Below are 19,834 nucleotides of genomic sequence, written 5' to 3'. Positions count from 1 at the left end.
TTGGGGTAAGTCCACGTTTAGTGTTTCTGGGCAGTGGCCCAGCCCAGCAGCCACGCTGTTGCTCCACCTTCTCACCAACACCTGCCCTTGGCAGACTTTTCTGTTTTGGCCAATTGAACAGGTGTGAAATGGGATTTTTGGGATCTGGTTTATAGGTCCTGATCCCTGACGTTGAACATCTCTCATGTTAGTGACTTATCTGTTTCCCGTGAAATATTTATTTGTTCATGTGTTTTGCCAGTTTTTCGGTGGGGATCTTGGTGCTTTTATAGGAGCTCTTTTTATTGTTGGGTCCTTCGTGCATATTACATATATCTTTACCCAGCTTGTAACTCACATTTACTTTATTTATTGTCTTTTGTTGATCAACTATTCTTTTTTTGGTTTTATTTTTTCTTTTTGTACAGGGGTGCTTAACCACTGAGCCACATCCCCAGCTTCTTTTTTTTTTTTTTAATTTTTTCAAATACCTTTGTTTATTTTTTCAATTTATTTTCTCTATGTGGTGCTGAGGATCAAACCCAGTGCCCTACGCATACAAGGCAAGCACCCTTCCACCGAGCCATAGCCTCAGCCTTTTTTATATTTTATTTTGAGACAGGGTCTTGTTGAGTAGCTCAGGGCCTTACTAAGTTGCTGAGGCTGGCTTTGAACTCGCCATCCTCTTGCCTCTGCCTCAGCCTCAGCCTCTTGAACCACTGGGATTACAGGCATGCACCACTGCCCCTGACTGAATTTATTTTTTTAAAGTAGTGAATATTCCAAATGTTAAATACTGACTCAATTGAAAAAACCAAAGCTGTAGGTCAAATAAAACACGTGTGCGGGCCAGTGTGTCCCACATCAGCGTGTCCTGTCTTGGTGGGGAAGGAGAAGTATTCTGGAGACACTTGGGTTTGCTTGGTTCCTGTGTGTCTTGGGCAGATGCTGCTTTTCTCTGGCTTCCTTTTCCTCAGTTATCAAGTGCACGTAGTAGCTGCTCCTCTGGACTAAAAGGACCAAGCAGGGCCATTTAGAAGGTATTTGGTACGGAGCCTGGCAGATGGGAAGCTTTGCCACCAGGCTATTGCTGTTAGACCGGCCTCTGTGTCCTGCTCTGCCCTGTTTGGCCCGGTAGCCTGAGAACCACGGCTGTGTCCTCGGACTCGCTGCAGGTGCTCAGGTTGCTCTGGGCAGAGCAGGACTCACGGGTTCTTGGTCTGGAGGAGGCGGCTGCGCAGGAGGCAGTTGTGGATTGCTGGGGCCTGACCTCGGGATCCTGGGGTCCTCTGTGGCTTGGAACACTTGGAAGGTTCTCCTGAGATCTGTTGCAGGAGGGCTCCAGTACGGCCCCTGTCAGGAGAGGAGTTCTCACTTACATTCTGCCTACCTAGGGAGCAAGGAACAGGTGGTGTTTGGTTCCTCGTCTCGGAGAAATTCAGACCTGGCTTAACAGTCACTTTCCAAGGCCAAAGCCCCAGCCGGAAGTGGCTCAGCGGCAGAGTGCTTACCTAGCATGCCTAAGGCCCCGAGTTCCATCCCCAGCACCACACACCCCGCAAGACCCCATCTCACTGGATTCACAGGACGAGTGGAATCTTGGGGCACTGGGATGGTGTAACTTACACATGTTCTTGGAACTCAGGGATGTGTCTGTTGGCAAGAAGGTGCCATGGTGAATTGATAAGGCTTGTCATTACTGAAACTATCTGATAGTAGCAGCCATTTGGTGGTGGTTCAGTTCGGTGGTGGTTATGGTCTTTTAAAAGTGTTCAGGAAGCTAGGCCTGATGGTAGGCCTGATGGTGCGTGCCTGTGCTTCCCCGGATCAGGGGGCAGAGGCAGATGGAGCGCAAGTTTGAGGCCAGCCTCAACAACTTAGTGAGACCCTACCTCAAAATAAATTTTTTTTTATTTCTTTTTTTTTTATTGTAAACAAATGGGATACATGTTGTTTCTCTGTTTGTACATGGCGTAAAGGCGTACCATTTGTGTAATCATAAATTTACATCGGGTAATGTTGTTTGATTCATTCTGTTATTTTTTCCCTTCCCCCACCCCTCCCACCCCTCTTTTCCCTCTATACAGTCCTTCCTTCCTACATTCTTGCCCCCCTCCCCAACCCTAACTCTAACCCTAACACTAACCCCTCAAAATAAAAATTTTTAAAAAGGAGTCAGGAAGTAGCTCAGTGGTAGAGTACCTCCTAGTGTGCTGGAGGCCCTGAGTTAAACCCCGTAGTACTACACACAGATGCAAAAAATGTATTTGGTATTTTATTTATTTATATTTTGGTACTGGGGATTGAACCCAAGGGTGCTTGGTCACTGAGCTATACCCCCAGCCCTTTCTATTTTTTAATTTTGATACGGTCTCGAAAAGTTGCTGGGAACCTCGCTAAATTGCTGAGGCTGGTCTCATACTTATAATCCTCTTGCCTTAGCCTCTGGAGCTGCTGGGATTACACTGCTTGGCAGTGTTTGGCATTTTATTTAATTAATCTATTTTTATGCCCTTATTTAATTTATTTGTTTGCATGTGGTGCTGAGGATCGAACCTGGTGCCTCACACATGCCAGGCTCCTCCAGCGAGCCATCTCCCAGCTCGGTGCTTGGCGTTTCAGAGACTTGCTTCTGATATGTAGGAGCAGTGCTGTGGTGTATTTCATGCTGTGAAATTTCTGTAACCTCCTTAAGACAATTTTTTTTTTTTTTTTTTTTTTTGGTGGTGGTGCTGGGGATTGAACCCAGGGCTTTCTTGGTTGCTATTACTGACCTATTCCACAGCACCTCAGAAAGTTCTGTCCTCCCAGCATGTGAAGTCTTGGTCTGCTATTGCCAGCACTGAGGACTGGACTTGAGTAATTTTTGCAAGTTCATGTGCAAAAAAAAAGATCTCCCATTGTATTTAATTTTTTATTTTGCATTGCTGGGGGTCAAATTTCCTGTGTTGGCATACAAGGCAAGCACCTGACCGACTGCTGAACTACACCCCCAGCCCTGAGTTTTTAATTTGTTTGTTTGGTATCAGGGATTGAACCCAGGGGCACTGAGTCACATCTCCAGCACCCTCCTTTTTTTTTTTTAAAAGACAGGGTCTTACTACATTGCTTAGGACCTTGGTAAATTGCTGAGGCTGACTTTGAATTTGGGATCCTCCTCCTTCAGCCTCCTGAGCCTCTGAAGGTACAGGCTTTCTTGTTTGTTTTTGTGGTATTGGGGATAGAGCCCTGGCCCTCATATGCTAGAGGAGCCCTCTGCCACTGAGTATATCCCCAGCCTTAACTTGTATTATTTATTTTGAACCAGGGAGCTTTACCACTGAGCTACATACCAGCCCTTTTTATATTTTAGTTTGAGGCAGGGTCTTGCTAAGTTCCTGAAGGTCTTGCTAAATCTCTGAGGCCGGCCTTGAGTTTGCAATCCTCCTGTGTTAGCTTCCCAAATTGCTGGGATTACAGGAGTGCACCACCGTGCCCAGTTCTAATTATTTTTTAAATAAAATTTCTGGTAAAGTAGAATGTGTTAATAGTTTAATAGTTTGTGTTCAGATTTCAACTTTCCCAGGTCTCGGAGAGGCTTCTCGACAGGGCCCCCCCATCTGCACTCAGTCCGTGAAGGTCACGTTCTGCACACAGGTCATGCATGCAGTGTCAGACAGTGGGGTGTGGAGCTTCAGGCCCATGCTTCTTGGAAAGCACCTAAAGGACAGAGGTAGCTCATAAAACGGGGCTTGGCTGGGTGCTGTGGTGCAAGCCTGTAATCCCAGCTATGTGGGAGTCTGAGGCAGGAGGATTGCAGATTAGGGGCCAGCCTGGGTAATTCGGTGAGACCCTGTCTCAAAATAGAAAAAGGGCTAGGGATACAGCTCAGTGGTAAGGTGCTCTTGTGTTCAATCCCCAGTACCTCCTTCCTCCTGCCCAAAAAAAAAAAAAAAAGAAAAAAAAGAAAAAAAGAAAAACGAGAAAGAAGATAAAACAGTGCTTGAAGAGTAAGGTGGATTTGGTTTGGAAAGTTCAGCCTGAGCTGGTGAAATCAGCTGGGAGGAGGTTCTACAAGTCACCTAGTCGGACCAGTTTCCAATCCACAGTCCTTGGACTCTGCTTTCTTTTCTGCAGTTCTGGGGAAGGAGCCCAGGGTCTTGTGCGTGCGAGGTAAGCGCTGTGCCACAGCCAGAGCAGTCCACCAGCCTTCTTAAACTCTGTGTAGAATAGAAAGAACACCATGGACTTCATGGTTGGGTAGACCGGGGTGCTTGATCTTGGGTAAATACTTATTCTCTTTGGGCCTTAAGGTTCACTTGTCTGTAAAATAGGGATAATTCCTACCTTTTTTATTTATTTATTTATTTTTGGTACTGGGGAATGAACCCAAGGGTGCTTAACCGCTGAGTCACATTCCCCGCTCTTTTTTATATTTTATTGAGTCAGGATCTCACTAAGTTTCTTAAGGCCTCCCTAAATTGCTGAGGCTGGCCTTGAATTTATGATCCTCCTTCCTCAGCCTCCCAAGTTGCTAGTATTATAGGTTTGTACTGCAGCACTGGGCTTAATTCCTACCTTTGAATGTGGCTCAAAGAGCTGGTGGGGAAAACACCAGGCATACTGCACATCACATGGTAGGCACTTGGTACGTTGCATGCTTACCCACTGGAGAGCTTAGTGTGCTCTGAAGTGTGTTTCTTCCTTAAGCATTATCTTGGGTTCTTAGGACTGGCATAAGGTCTTCATAAACATTTTCAAGACTAATTCATATTTTCTCATGAAAACATTCCCTAATTGATTTAAGAATTCCTGTATTGGGACTGGAGTGTAACCTAGCACATGTGAAGCACTGGGTTGAATCCCAAGCACTGGGGGAAATTCCCATATGGTGGGTAAGTTGCCTCCAGATTGAGGCTCTTCTCCACAGCCAGTTATAATAATCATTTTCACAATTAAGAGCACCCTAAATAGCCTCCATCATTAAGCTCTGAAACAAATTAGGTTTTTGAACTCCAGCTTTGAGATTGCTGAGGCTATTACTAAGAATGGGTGCAGTGACCCACGGCTGCATTCTGCCAAGTTGCTGGGTTGAAGTGGAAAGCCAGTGGGTGCCTGTGTGCCCTGAGGAAGGGGCCTGCCCCTGGCCCTGAAGGTCATCCTCTCCTTTCTTCTGGGTTTCAGATCCTGTGCAGCGCTGGACCTTCGGAGAGCACAGCCCCAGCTGGGAGTTAGCCAGACCTCTGCCCTCAGGGGGTTCCCTGTTCCAGTGGGGAGACCGAATCCAGTAAGTGCAGTCGTGTTGACATCAGCGTGGCCTCCAGTGAGGTGGACAGGAGGGTGAGTCCACCCTCACCCAGAGGCTGTGCATAGCGGGCTCGGGGGGACAATGACTGAGTCTGGAGAGATGGGCTGCTTACTCCAGGCCTCCCTGGGGAGGGAGGGTGCAAGTCTGGGCTTAAGCGCCCGTGGGATCAATGGCTGGGCAGTGGGCAGTAGCTCAGTGTTCTGGGGCTTGCTAGAGTTGGATGTGGCTGAATATAAAGTACCGAAAGTGGAGGGCTTGGTATGAGTGGAGACAGGGCTGGTCACAGAGCAGACTGTGTGCCATGTCATCCCCAGTACCCTGGCAGGGCTTGGACCCAGGGGTTCTGGATCTGTGGGAGCTTCACACCCTACCAGAAAACCTGAGCCCAAGTTCTCGACTGTTTCTCAGGCTGTTTCACAGAGCTCTGCAGGTCGATTCATCTGGGGATGGCAAACATGCTGAGACACTCCCATGGCTGATGATGCGGAGGCCCTGGCTGCCTGAGAGGCTGAGCGACACCTCAGGAGTCCCTGGCCCTGAAACCAGCCTTCTGATTTGTACTGCAGTGTGATTAGAGACTTCTAATTGCAGACACTGAGCTAAGCCAGCCACCCCAGGGCACAGGCATAATCCTTGGTTGGAAGCTTTGACAGCTCAGTGGCAGGCCTGGCACCTGAAGGTGTGTTCAGAGTACTTTCAGGCCTGGTGCACAAATGTCTTGTGTGGTTGTCCCCAGTGTGGCCCTTTGCTGCTATCCTGCATCCATGCTTTGGGGGATGGATGGATTCAGCTGGAAGAGCAGGGAGGGGAGGGGAGGGAGGCCGGCACTTGTGGATGGCAGCTGTGGGCCTGGCGCTGTGGAGCTTTGTGCTGCTTGTCTGCCTTAATCCGCGTGAGCGGCGCATGGAGGTGCTGATGGTCTTGCGTATTCCCAAGGAAAGCAGGCGGGCTCTGCAAACCTAGGTGCCTTCGCTGCGATGACAGTGAGCGTGCCGCCTGTGGACCGTACAGCCCACGCCCCTTCCTGTCTTCAGGCTGCTGTAGGCCCGCTGGCTGCTAGACAGTGGCTTGGCTTTCTCACTGAAGCCTGGAGTGTAGGCCAGTCTGAAGTCAGCCGCAGAAGCCCAGGCCACCAGCCGCGGCTGCAGCCTGTGAGCAAGCGTTTGCAACCGCCTGGGTCTCTGTCTCTGCACCTGCAGAATGAGGATGGAATTTGTCATGTGTACTCAGGAGGGTAGCTGTGGGAATCAGCAGACTGGGGCTGCTGTGACTGCTTGAGATGCCACCCCTCCCTTCCCTTTCTCACCTGGAGCTCAAGGCTGAGTTCAGGCCGAGCTCCTGAACCTTCCTTTCTAAGGAAATGGGCTTCGATCTGGATTTGTTCTCTGCATAGCCACTTAGTAGTGCACGTGTGACCTTGAATAAGTCCCTTGGTCCCTTGAAGCCTTTGTCTCCTGTCCTAAAGTGGACAGATGCTCCCTTGTTACTAGGCGCACCAACGTATGCTCTGCAGGATGAGGCAGGAGGGTCACAAATTTGAGGCCAGCCTGGGCAACTTAGCAAAACCCTGTCTCAAAAAAAAAAAAGAAAAAAAAGGCTGATGTTGTGGCTCAGGGGTAAAGTGCTCCTAGTTTTAGTCCACAGTACCAAAAAAAAAAGAGTGTCACCTTGTCAGCTGGAGGCTTAAAAGACAAATGCTTTTGGTATCGACACCAAGTATTGGACCCTGTTTTTGTACTTCAAGAGCCAGTGCTTAGGGGCCACCATGACGTGGTGTGTTGGCAGACCTCTCTTGACAGCTGGAGGTGCATCCTGGTGTCCTTGCCCAGGGCCAATTTGCTGTGTTCGGAACTAGTGTGTGTTGAATGCTGAGCATGTGGCAAGGTCCCTGCTGGGCAGCAGCCATCTGATGGGGCAGGACGACATGGACCAGCTTCGTGTGTTTCTCTCTGGCCATTAGAGTTCTGGTCCATGACAGGGGACCAGGAGACGCTGTCCTGGGGGACCATTGGTCAGGAAGGCCCAGGCGTAGGCAGTGGGGTGTGGAAAGGCTGGAAGGGGCATTTGAGGTGTATCTGGTGCCTCCCTTGTGGTCAGTGGTGCTGCTGGGGCTCCTGGAGACTTGGAGAAACCAGAACTTGAGCTTCAGCCTCAGCTCCGCCCCTGCCCCTTGGGGGTCCTGGAGCCCCTGATCCTTCCTGAGACAGAGCTTCCTCGTCTGTAGCAATAGTGGGTGTTAGTTTGTACCTCAGAGAGGAACCTGCACAGGGATCTCTAGGTGCCTCGCATGGGTCTGGGGCATCAAGGGCTACCCACAAGGATTTGCGGGGACTCAGATATAGGCAGTGAAAGGATCAACTAAAGATTTGGGTCAGAGGGAACATCGGTAACAAGATAGCAGCTGGGCTGACGATTGGCAATCCAAATCACATCTTCCTGCACATTTGTGCAGGGAGGGAAGCTAGCAGACAGCTGGAATGCGTCCTGAGACCTGATCAGTTACTTGATTTGCGACACCCTTAGGGAGAAGTTCCATCCCTACCCTGCCGCACATACACACCCCCGCCCCTGGTCCCTGTCCAACAGGACTCCAGATGTGCATGAGTAACCGTGTGACTGTCCGTTTCCAGGTCTGCTGGAGGTGCTGGGCAATGAGCCTGAGACTGCGGCCCAGAGTGGTCTGAAGGCATCGGGGAGAGCAGAGGGAGTCCTGGGGAAGATGGCCATGGCCCCAAGCCCTTCCTTGGCACAGGTGTACACCAGCCCTGTGGCAGTGGCTGTGTGGGAGTGGCAGGATGGGCTGGGGACCTGGCACCCCTACAGCGCCACCGTCTGCAGCTACATTGAACAGCAGTTCATCCAGCAGAAGGGCCAGCGGTTTGGGCTGGGGAGCTTGGCCCACAGCATCCCTTTAGGCCAGGCTGACCCCGCGCTGGCCCCTTATATTATCGACCTCCCCAGCTGGACCCAGTTCCGCCAGGACACTGGTAAGACTTCTGTTTCGGGCATACGTCTGAGTCCCTGCTTCCGGGTGCTGTGCTGTTGGGCTTGCGGGTGTGACTCAGAGCTTCCTCCCTGCTCCTTAAGGGACACGCCAGGGTTGAGGTGCTGTGTGTGAGAACTATCCCGCCAGGCGACTTGTGGGAGAGTACCTGTGCACGTTGGCCAATAGAGTCGTCCTTCCCCAGGGCTCCCAGACAGAAATGCCTAACCGGGCCGGTGGGGATCTGAGCTCTCTGGCGCGCTGGCCGTGGTCTGTTGTGCTGTAGTGCTTGTGAGGGCCTGGTGTGAATTCTGGATCTGCCGCTTACTGTGACCTAGGCAGGTACTTCGCTCCTCTGGGTGATTGTGTTTGTTTGGTTGTTTTATTTTTTCATTTTTGTGCTGAGAATTGAATCCAGGGGCACTTTACCACTGAACCACATCTCTAGCCCTTTTTTGATTTTTTTTTTTTTTTTTTTTTTATTTTGAGACAAGGGCTTTCTCACGGCCTCACTAAGTTGCTGAGGATGGCTTTGAACTTGGGATCCTCCTGCCTCAGCCTCCTGAATCACTGGGATTATAGGCATGTGGCACCAAGCCTGTCTACTTCTGCATTTTTTAATCTCTGATGTGTTTTGATAGTGTCACCGAGAATGGGGCCACCAGTTTCCTCTTGGAGCTGTCCCTTTCCCTGTAATCTGGTGGTCTCAGTCCTCAGGGACATTTGACAGTGTTTGGAGACAGTTCTGATTTTCATGGTTGGGTGGGCAGGAGCTGCTGTCATCCAGTTGGTAGAAACCAGGGAGGCTGCTCACTGTCCTACGGAGCTCAGGGCAGGTGGGTGCAGATGACAGTCCTGGCTGAAATCATGGTGTGTGCAGTCATCTGAGAAAGGATTGATAACAGATTGTGGACCACAGTAGATAGCGGTGATTGCTCGCTCACCAGGGCATGAAGTGTTAAATACTAGCAGAGGTCACTTTGAAGTTTGAGCCAGGACAGACAGACAGACCTGCAGAGCAGGAGGAGCAGGTTGTATGGACTTGCCATTCCCTGGAAGGACTTTGACTTTTATTCTGAAGGGGGAGCCATGCTTAGCAGCAGAGTGACGTGATTTGGGAGCTAAGAATATCCCCACTCCCCCACAGCTGGGATAGAGGTAAAGGCTGAGTTCAGGAGAGTTATCAGAAGGGAATTCTGTGGTGCGTGTCTAATTCCAGGGACTCTGGAGGCTGAGGCAGGAGGATTGCCAGTTCAAAGGCAGCCTCAGCAAATTTGTGAGGCCCTAAGCAACTCAGTGAGACCCTGTCTCAAAAATTTAAAAACAGGCTGGGGATGTTACCCAGTGGTTAAGTGTCCCTGGATTTAATCCCCGTTACCAGAAAAAAGAAAAGAAAAGAAAAAGAATATTTTGAAAGTGGAGGGTGTAACTCAGTGGTGCACCACATGCTTGACATGCTTAAGGTGCCAGGTTCAGTCCCCAGCACCGAAAGAAGAGTTATTTCAAAATACCTCAGCAGATCTGAGCCATATTATTTGAACCAAATTTCCAGCATTACCTCTCTGTCAAGGACTGTGAATCTCCCTCCCTCTGTCACTTGATCCTTTGGGACCCCAGTTTATTTGCCTAAAGAGTTTTTACACTAACCCTAAATATGGAAAGAATTGCCTACGTAGCTGGGTTTGGTCACATGCCTGTAATCACAGTGGCTCTGGAGGCTGAAACAGGAGGATTGATTGAAAGTTTGAGACCAGCCTCAGCAACTCAGCAACCTATCTCAAAATAAAAAAGGTTGGGAATGTAGCGTTACCCTGTTGGGTTTAATCTCCAATCCTAGGGGGTTAAAAAAAAAGACCAGCCAATGCCAGTCCTTAGGTCAAATAGTTGCATGCCCATACAATTACTGCATTTTATTTTATTTGGTTGTTGGGGCTTAGCATGTGTTTGACCCTGGTTTTGGTCCCAGCTCAAAAAAAAAAAAAAAATGACGTTTCCTGGGTTTCGTGGGTGACGCTCAGATCTCAGTTCGTGTACTGTCCTCTTAAAACAGGCACCATGCGGGCCGTGCGCAGGCACCTCTTCCCGCAGCACTCAGCTGCCGGCCGGGGCATCACCTGGGAGTGGCTGAGTGACGATGGCTCCTGGACCGCCTACGAAGCCAACGTCTGTGACTATCTGGAGCAGCAGGTGGCCAGGGGCACCCAGCTCGTGGACTTGGCTCCCCTGGGCTACAACTACACTGTCAACTGCACCACCCACACGCAGACCAACAAGACTTCCAGCTTCTGCCGGAGCGTGCGGCGCCAGGCAGGGCCGCCTTACCCGGTGACCGCCATCATCGCCCTACCGGGCCACAGCGGAGTCGCTTGCTCTTGCCACCAGTGCCTCCACGGCAGCGGAACTGGCCCTGTGTCAGGCCGCTACCGCCACTCCATGACTAACCTCCCTGCGTACCCTGGGCCCCAGGCCTCCCACAGGACCGCCCTTGTCTTTGGGGCCCACCAGGCCTTCGCCCCGTACAACAAACCCTCTCTCTCCGGGGCCAGGTCTGCACCCCGGCTGAACACGACCAACCCCTGGGGTGGAGCACCTCCCACCCTGGGGAGCCAGCCCTTCTTCCGTTCCAGCCTCTCCCACCTGGGACCGCAGCTCCTGCCCCCGGGACCGTCCACGTCGGGTGGAGCCAGGTACCTCCTGTTAGTACGGGTAGTGCTGTCCTGCGTGCCCTGTCGGCAGGATGGGAAGACTTGCCCAGATAGCTGCAGTCTTGGTGCTGCCCCCGTGGTTGTCCCTGTGGTACCGTCTCATTTGCATGTGTCACGTAGGTGCTGAGGTGCCATGGTCCTCCACAGCTTGGCATCCCATGGAGCTACCTGACCCTTGACCCTTGACCCGTGGGCCTGAGTAGCTGCTGCAGGGGTTCAATCGGCAGTCCTCCGTTTCCTGGGGATGACAGGACTCTGAGGCTGAGCTCTAGACCCCTGGCCTGCGCACCTCCCAGTGTCACGTTTGGGTGACTAGGGATTAACTGATGCTCAGTGCCAGGCACTGAAGATGCAGAGACAGGAGCTGCTCCTCTGGCCCCGAAGCCCCCAGTGTAGTTCAGAGGAGAGCCAGGCGCTCAGGTGAGAGAGAAGTGGGAGTACGCGGCTCTGTGTCCACTGGTGACACTAGACACAGCTATCTGGGTGGTGCAGTCTAGCCCAGAGTATCTCTCCCCTCCCCCCCCTTTTTTTTCTGTATTAGGGATTGAACCCAGTACCCAGCTCCTTGTTTTTTATAGTTGTAGATGGACAGCATTTTGCTTTTATTTTTTTAGGTGGTGCCAAGGATTGAACCCAGTGCCTCATGTGCTAGGCAAGTGCTCTGCTACTGAGCTTTAGCCCCAGCACGCCCCCCAGCTCCTTAAATGTTTTATTTTATGGCAGTCTAGCAAAGTCCTTTAGGGCTTTGCAGGTGGCCAGGGGCACCCAGCTTGTGGATCCTCCTGCCTCAGCCTCCCGAGTCACTGGAATTAGAAGCCTGTACCACTGCATCTAGCAGCATTAATATTTTTAAATTGTATTTATTTTTGTGGTACTGGGAATTAAGCCAAGGTGCGTTCTATTACCAAGCTACAGCCCAAATTCTTTTTTATTTTGAGAAGGGTTCTTGCTGAGTTACCCAGGTTGGCCTCAAATTTGTGATCCTCCTATTTCAGCCTCCTGAGTAGCTGGGATTACAGGTGTGCCCCACTAAGCCGAGTACTTCCTGGGGCTTCTTAAATTCTTAAATTACTTTGAGGCAAATTTGTAAATAGCATTAGATCTGGGATCAGGATTGAGTCAGGTGATTCAGGGGGCTTGGATTCCTTCTCGGGTACAGAGCTCTCATTGGTCTCTCCCTAATTGTGGTTTTTCCTCCTTCTTTCTGAGGACCTCAGATACTCTTGGCCCTCCCAGTGCAGGCCCTACCAGTGCAGGCCAGGCAAGTGACAGGAAGGAGGCAGCTGGACCCGTGGTGCTTCCCTTTAGTGTTGGGCGGGCCTTACATGTCACTGCTTGCCCTTCATGGAAGCCAGGAGGAACCAGCCAGCTGGCTGCACTGGTGGAGAGGTCCTCTGAGCGGCCTGGCCCCAAGCTGGGCATGCATCTCTGTCCCCCAGCTGCTGGAGCTGGGAGGGTGTGGCTGCACTTGTGTGAGCCTCTCCTCGGGCTTTGGAAAATGAGCTTGACTTGGGCCGATTTGTAGCGTGGACTTCCTCAGCCTCAGTTTCAGGGACTCGATTAAAAATCTGGTCTCTTACCTAGCTGGCGTGGGAGAACTGAGAAACCTGGCCCCGTGCCCTCCCTGGGGCTGTGGTGAAGTTCTCAAAGCCAAGTGAATGTCAACAGCATTGGGTGAAAGTTCCCTGGCACACGAGGGAAGAGGTGGTCGGACTGGCAGTGCAGGTCCCGACAGCAGCAAGGGCCGTGGAGCCCGAGAACCAACTGGCTCCTTGTGGCCACTGGGCTGCGGTCTGCGCACATGGCAGTGCAGGCTTTGGCGGGACCCGTGTCTGTCTGTCTGGAATGGCTGTGCTGCTTTGTGTTCTTTTGCTCTGCTGGGGAGCATGCCCAGGGCCTTGAGCACGCCAGGCAGGCGCTCTGCCACAGCTGCGTCCCCGGCCCCGCGTGCGTGGTTCTCCATCGCTTCTTGCTCAGTCTGCGTGAAACTGGCTGCAGTTTTTCTCGTGCTCCAGGAACGTGCAGTAATACGTGACAGGCCGGGTCATTTGTAATTGCGCTGCTGGGTTTCAGTTCAGTTCCTGATAGCTGAAGTTTATCCCTTTAAGCACCAAAACTTCTGTTGTGGTGATGATGGTGAGACTGCACAGCATGTCGTGATGACAATAGAGGGTGTGACAGTGTGGTTGGCGCTTTGATGACTTGGGGTGGTGGTCATGATCTATGGCTTTCTTTTTTTTTTGGTACTGAGAATTGAACCCAGGAGTGCCTGACCATTGAGCCACATCCCCAGCCCCACTTTTTAGAAAATATTTTATTTGGAGACAGGGTCTCTTTAAGTTGCTTTAGGGCCTTGCTAAGCTGCTGAGGCTGGCTTTGAGCCTCCTGAACTTCTGGGGTTACAAGTGTGCGGTGCACACCCAGCCGTGAGCAGCAGTCTGGAACCTGGTGCTAGGTCAAGCCTAGGTGCTCTGACCCTTGCTGAACGGCCTGACCACGTGGCTCTCCTGGCTTGCTTGCCTCTGCTGTGGTCTTGCTGCTGCTCCTCTCCTGGCGTCCACGATGACTCCCTCCCAGCATCGGCGGGCATTCTGGCTGTGCCTGTCTTTGTTTGGCCTATGGGATCAGTGTCCAGGGTATAGTGAGGGCCTTGCTCCTCCCCTGCTTTGGGCCCTTGGATTAGTGCTGGTTCTTGTCCATGGTTCTCTTTTCCTCTCCAGGTTAACAAGTTGGATCCCTCGTTCTTCTGCCGCTTCCCTTTGTTCTGATCTTGTTGGCTTTCAGGTTTACCCAGGGCCTGCCTTTGTCCCTGCTGCTCCGTGGAGACCCAGGAATGAGGGTGTTGGTATATGGCTCAGGTTGCATGGGGCTCAGCTGCCCTGGGGCCTTCTGGAGGTAGCCCATAGAGAAAGGGAAGCTCAGGAGGGGACTGGACATGTCTGGGGCCACAGCTCATGTGGGCGGAGTGCTGGGAGTGGTGTCTGGGCCTCACGTTCTGGGCTTCTTGTGTGACAGGTCAGCCATCAGTGTTGCAGGTTGTCACTGGCTGCTGGCTGAAGGCAGGGGTGGAGGTGCAAGAGGCTTTGGCTGTCCTTCCCTTCCAGCCTCCTCACTCTGCCCTGACCCAGGACTGTCCAGTCCTGTCTGTATATAAGACCCAGAGTCTGCGTCTTGTGATCTCAGCTCCTTTCGTGGATGGTCCCAGGCAGGAAAGCCAGGTAGGGCCAGTGGGTAGACCCAGGAATGAGGGGAGTGGCAGGTGTCTGAGAAATGACTCAGGGCTCCCACAGAAGGACATTTGTGAGACGAAGGGTGCCCCACCATGGGAGCGTGAGCCTTGGAGGATGGTGGAGAGGTGAATTCGCTCCGTGTTCTGTCCTCTGAGAGTTCTGAACACAGCAGGAACTTTGGTGGGGGAGGGACGAGATGAGTCATTTGGAGAATTTTCTACAGAACTTGGCCAGGGTTCCTGGTCTCCAGGCTTAGGGTAATCTGCCCCCTGGAACCCTCACTGTAGGTCTCTGCTCTATGCCTTGGTGATGGAATCTAAAAAGCAGGCCTTCGCTGGGTGTGGTGGAGCAATCCTGTAATCCCAGCAGGTCGGGAGACTGAGGCAGGAGGATCCAGAGTTCAAAGCCAGCCTCAGTAAAAGCGCAGTGCTAAGCAACTCAGTGAGATCCTGTCTCTAAATAAAATACAAAATAAGGCTGGGGGCTGGGGAGATAGCTCAGTCGGTAGAGTGCTTGCCTTGTAAGCGCAAGGCCCTGGATTCCATCCCCAGCACCCAAAAAAAAAAAAAAAATAAGGCTGAGGATGTGGCGTAGTGGTCAAGTACCCCTGAGTTCAATCCCTGGTACCTCCCCTGACTTAAAAAAAAAAAAAAAAAAAAAAAAAAAAAACAGCAGGAGGCCTTCTCCCCAGCTGTGTGCCTTGTGCCTTTCCCCCGGAGGGAGGGCTCCACTTCCTGGGGTCTTTCCTTTGAGGAGAGCTACCATTTCTGTGTAGGACCCTGAGCTCAGCCCCTCATTTCAAGCTGCAGAGCCGAATTTTTCTGGCCTCTTCGCTGAGGCTCCAGCCCTGTGCTCCCTGGAGAGTTGGCCTGGGAAAGGAGCAGGATCCTTGAGCTCCTTCAGGTAGGAGCCTCAGAGTCCTTAGGTGGCCCACCTTCCCCTCCGAACGAAGATAGGAAGCATCTCAGGAAGGGCTCTGCTTGCTCAGAGTGACAGTTGGGTGGAGCTGAGACCTCGGCCCACGTGTCCAGCTCCCAGCCCTTCTTTGCACGATCAGGACACCCTAGTCCTCTTCCGTCCTCTCTTTGTGCTTAGAGTAGTCTGGGGCAGGAGGCTGGGCTTTTGGTAGCCCAGCCATGCAGAGCACCTTGTTCAGGAAGACCAGTCAAGAAATACAAACAAAACCTTCATCTTAGCTCAGGTGAACGCGGGAGCACCTGGCCTGCTCTAGACCTCGACCTCGCAGGAGGACCTGGCAGCACCAGCGCGTAGGTGGGGGTGAGGTTTCTTGCTTTGGGTGAAATCGGCCAGCTTCTCCTAGTTTCCACCCTTGGGACCTGTGACCCCTGTGACTGAGGGTTTGGCAGGACTGGGGCGGCCCCCAAGGTGGTGGCTGGTTTGCTGACATCTGTAAAGGTAGCAGAATGGAGCCAGTCCAGCCTACAGAACACCCGCTGTCCCGGGGTGCTCCGTGTGGGGAGCGTGTGGCAGAGTTTTGTAATCTTGATGTTTCGTCATCTAACGGGCAGGGTGGATAGGAGGCCCCAGGCTGGAGGGAGGAGGAGCTGGCAGGAGCTTGGGCCTCTCCAGTTCTTTGGGGAGTTTGTCCCAGACTCATGGTGTGCATTGTCACCATTTAACATTTGAGGAATTACAACCAAACAAATGAGTTTGAACGTAGTCACTGTGGGAAACAGAACCTTCATTTAAAAAAATTATTCTTTTTGCAGTGCTGGGAATGGAACCCAGGGCCTTGTACAGCCTTGGCATGGCTACTGAGTTACACCCCTCGTTTAAAAAAATCCAAAAAAACCTTTTTTGGTATTTTGGGTTGACAGAAAAGTTAGGAAAACAGTATAGTTTCCACAGCTCCCTTACCAGATGCCGTCTCCTGGGCACAGTGGCGCAAGTCCGTCATCCTAGCTACTCGGGAGGCTGAGGCACAAGGATGGCATGTTGGAGTCCAGCCTGGGCAAGTTAGCAAGATCCTGTCTCAAAATAAAAAATATACCTCAGTGGTAGGTACTTGCCTGGCACACATGAGGTCCTGGGCTCAACCTTTACTACCACAGCTGTCCTCTCTATATGTGGGGGGAGGCTGTGTCCCACCCTTGAACTGCTGGATCAGAATCCATAGGCAGAAGTGTTTTCTGTGGCACTGGTGTTGGGGTGGAACCCAGGGCCTCCCTGCACCACTGAGCTGCACCCCGCCCCCATGTCACTCTCTGAACGTCTCGCAGCCACAGTCTCAGCAGAGCCAGGAGTCACCTGGCACAATGCCGCTCACTGAAGGATGTGTTTTTTTTTTTTTTTTTTTTTTTTTTTTTTTTGTGGTGCTGGGGATTGAACCCAGGGCCTTGTGCATGCAAGGCAAGCACTCTACCAACTGAGCTATCTCCCCAGCCCTGGAGGATGTTTTTGACTCATTGTTTTTTTGCGCCTGCCCTCTCCCTGTCCCCTGCTTCACATGCCCTTGTCAGCCTCCTCTCTCCAGGCGGAACAGTTCCACTTGCCACCTTAACGAGGCGCTTGACCCAATGTCCCTTGATTTGCGTTTCTCTGATCTTTTCCCATGATTGAACAAAGATGGTACATTTTTTGGTAGGAATCCCACAATAATGAAGATAAGTCCCCCTGGGAGCATCAGATCGTGGCGTTCAGGATATTGACTCGTCCTGTTACTGGTGGTAATGTCCTTGATCACTTGCTAAAATGGTCTCTGCTGGGCTTCTCCTCCGCACGGGCTCCCTGAGAGCTTCACTTTAATGAAGCTAGTGAGACCAGAACGTTGCAAGCTCATCTTTTAAGATTATCTTCATAGTCTCTGAACTGTTCAAAACAGCCCAGGGGCCTCCTTCGCCCAGAGGCAGCTGGGAAAGCGGAAGTGGGAGGTGCCTTCTCAGGCCACGAGGTTCCAGCTCAGGCCAATCTCTCCCCTCCTCCCCGAGGCCGTGTCATGTACTCAGCTTTGCTCTCTTCTCTCCTCCCCAAGTGCCTCCCTCCCCAGCGGTCCCTCCAGCAGCCCTGGGAGCATCCCCGCCACTGTGCCCATGCAGATGCCAAAGCCCAGCAGGGTCCAGCAAGCGCTTGCAGGTAGGTGCCCTGAACAAGCTGTGCCCCGCAGGGCTTGGCAGGGAGGACGTGGTGGGGTAGGGCCCTTGTCACCTGGATCCCAAGGGGAACCCAAAGGCGCTCCCTTGGGGAGTGAGGCCTCTTTCTGACGATGGTGTACCCCAGGGCGTGAACTTGGGTGCCTGCCCCTTTGGCGCTCTGGTGTTGTGGGACTGGACACAGTACGCTGCTGTGGACCTTACACGTCCTTTTAAATTTTTGAATTGAATTAGATTTAGACCACCTTTCTGTTCTGCAGTGCTGAAGGCAGGGTCCCTCTGGGGGCTCATAGCCGCCTGGCTGTAGCTACATCTGGTCATTTGGTTCCGTTTGGATCATTTATTATCCATACATTTTGACGTTTATTTAAGGTCCTTTTACAATCGGGCGTGGTGGCACTTGCCTGTAATCACACTGCATGGGAGGCTGAGACAGGAGGATCACAAATTCAAGCTAGCTTCAGCAACTTGGCGAGGCCCGTCTCAAAATAAAAAGGGCTGGAGATGTGGCTTAGTGGTTAAGTGCCCCTGGGTTTGATCCCTGGTTCCAACAACCACCACCACAAAACACCAGTAATAAAAAAGAGGGAGGTAAAGGGGAAATACTGGGGAATGGGTGGCATACAATTGTGTAGCAACGAACCCCCCACCCTGTTATATATAACTGTAATGCACCAATGAAAAATATGGGGGAACAATAAAAGGTGGGAGTCTGGGGATGTAGCAGTAGAGCACTTACCGAGCATGTGCAAAGCCCTGGGTTCCATCCCTAGCACCCCAAGAATAACAGAAGCCCTCTTCCGGGTACCAAGGACTCTGTGAGGCCTTTTGTAACTTGGGGATTGTGAGGTATGCAAAAAGTGCAGGTGTGGCAGGGAACCCCATCATTTGCAGCTGGCAGGGGCCCAGGCAACAGTTTGGTTTTATTGAGTCCCGGAGCCTGCAGCGTGGGTAGTGCGGCCTGGTGCAGGGACCTGTGTGGGCCCTGCCATGAGGTCAGTGGCAGGGTGGTGAGGGGAGACCCTGCGTCAGGCACGGAGGCAGGAGCCTTCTGATCTGGTGGCTGGAGCAGGGTGAGTGGAGGGGGGACGGAGGGGGGACGGAGGGGGCCTGCAGGGCCAGGCGTGTGGTGGTGTCACTGGGACAGTGACTCAGGAGTGACTGGGAGCTCTGTGTGTGCCCATGTGTTTCATCCCTGGAGGAGGTGGTGACTTTCATTCCCACTTTATTTTGAGGAAGCTGAGGCTCAGAATTCAAAATCCCCTAATGCGGGCTTGGCACATGCTCTGGCTCAGAATCTGGGTTCTTCCTGTGATACCTGGGTGCTTGTGAGCCTGGTGGAAGCGTTGGACAGGGAGGTGACTGGTGTGGAAAGGCAGTGGGGGTGTGGATGTGCATGAGGGGAGTGGCCTGGGGGAAGAGGAGGCCCTTGGACCCTCCTGGGGGACAGAGGGAGGAGGCTCCTGGAAAGGGACAGCTAGAGAAGTGGTAGAAGATGGGCGTGAGGGCAAGGAACTGGAGGGCGGGAGGAGCCCGGCAGCCTGTCTGTCAGCCCTGCCCTGCTGCTCAGCCATCGGTCTCTTCTGGCCGAGAGGAAAGAGTGAGCAGTCGTGTTGACCAGAATGTCCTGCCCTCCTTGGGCCACTTGGCCCGGGTGCCGTAGGTGAGTGAGATACCAATGCAGAGTGCTGCTGTGGGCAGGGACGTTGGCGACAGAGACGGCTGCGGGTAAATGGCCTGACCTCCCAGCCCCGCCTGCTCTGAGCTGGGGGTCTTCAGTGTAGCACGTTCTGCAAGGGTGGCCACTGAGGCACTGAGGCTGCTGTGGATGTTAAGCACCTTTCTTGGTGGCTTCTAGGTGTGCCTCAGTAGCACTGGCTGACCCCTCTACTCTTTTTTTTTTTTTGAGGCAGGATCTTATTAAGTTGCTGAGGCTGGCCTCACCTAGTGATCCTCTTGCCTCACCTCCCAGGTTGTTGGGATCACAGGTGTGCACCACCGCACTCAGCTCGTTGTTATTTTTTTGCGGTGCTGGACACGGTACCCAGGACCTCACACATTCTAGGCTGGTAGGAAAAGAGACCTCCAAAGTTCAGGAAGTTGGTCCCAGGTGAGAAATAGGAGAGACTGGAGCCTGTTGCCAGATTGCCACCTCTCCTACATTCAAGGCTCAGTGGTACATACCAGGTGGTGGGACCATTTTCTGGGGCACCAGGGAATGAGAGGAGCCCAGCTAGACTCCAAGAAGCAAGGGCTGGATTCAGGAATATGCCACACCTGGCTGCAGAGATGTGAGCATTGGGGACGGGTTTTGCAAGGCAGTTTATAGCCAGGTGGTCTTGTTGTCAGGACTGAGTGCCCCTCTGTGGCTGAAGGAGCTGAGCCTCCAGGTCAGCTCTCCCTCCTTTATGGGGCGGGGCTGGAGCCCACGAGGAAAGCCAGTGGCATCTGCCCAGGGGCCTGCGTCTTACTGCTGCTCCAGAACTTGCCCAAGACTAGCCAGCCAGCAAGGGCGACCCTGGAACCCGATGGAGAGGCCA

General features: G+C 52.4%; 1 protein-coding gene across 3 annotated transcripts in view; it reads left to right on the top strand.

Moving 5' to 3' along the window:
- Positions 1–19,834, top strand: part of DTX2 (deltex E3 ubiquitin ligase 2) — a 33,218-nt gene that overhangs the window by 3,061 nt on the left and 10,323 nt on the right. Inside the window, exons 1-5 of one of the 3 annotated variants that reach the window (XM_079120705.1) lie at positions 1,205–1,397; positions 5,154–5,245; positions 7,897–8,253; positions 10,300–10,936; positions 17,177–17,277. In XM_079120705.1, coding sequence (XP_078976831.1) covers positions 7,986–8,253; positions 10,300–10,936; positions 17,177–17,277 — 1,006 coding nt within the window. In that variant the 5' untranslated portion in view covers positions 1,205–1,397; positions 5,154–5,245; positions 7,897–7,985. Of the gene's footprint in view, positions 1–1,204; positions 1,398–5,153; positions 5,246–7,896; positions 8,254–10,299; positions 10,937–17,176; positions 17,278–19,834 lie in introns of those variants that run through there. The other 2 variants (XM_079120706.1, XM_079120707.1) reach the window with 2 other exon arrangements.

The sequence above is a fragment of the Sciurus vulgaris genome (assembly GCF_902686455.1).
Source record: "Sciurus vulgaris genome assembly, chromosome: 18".
NCBI lineage: Eukaryota > Metazoa > Chordata > Mammalia > Rodentia > Sciuridae > Sciurus > Sciurus vulgaris.
This window is presented reverse-complemented; position numbering and strand designations above follow the sequence as displayed.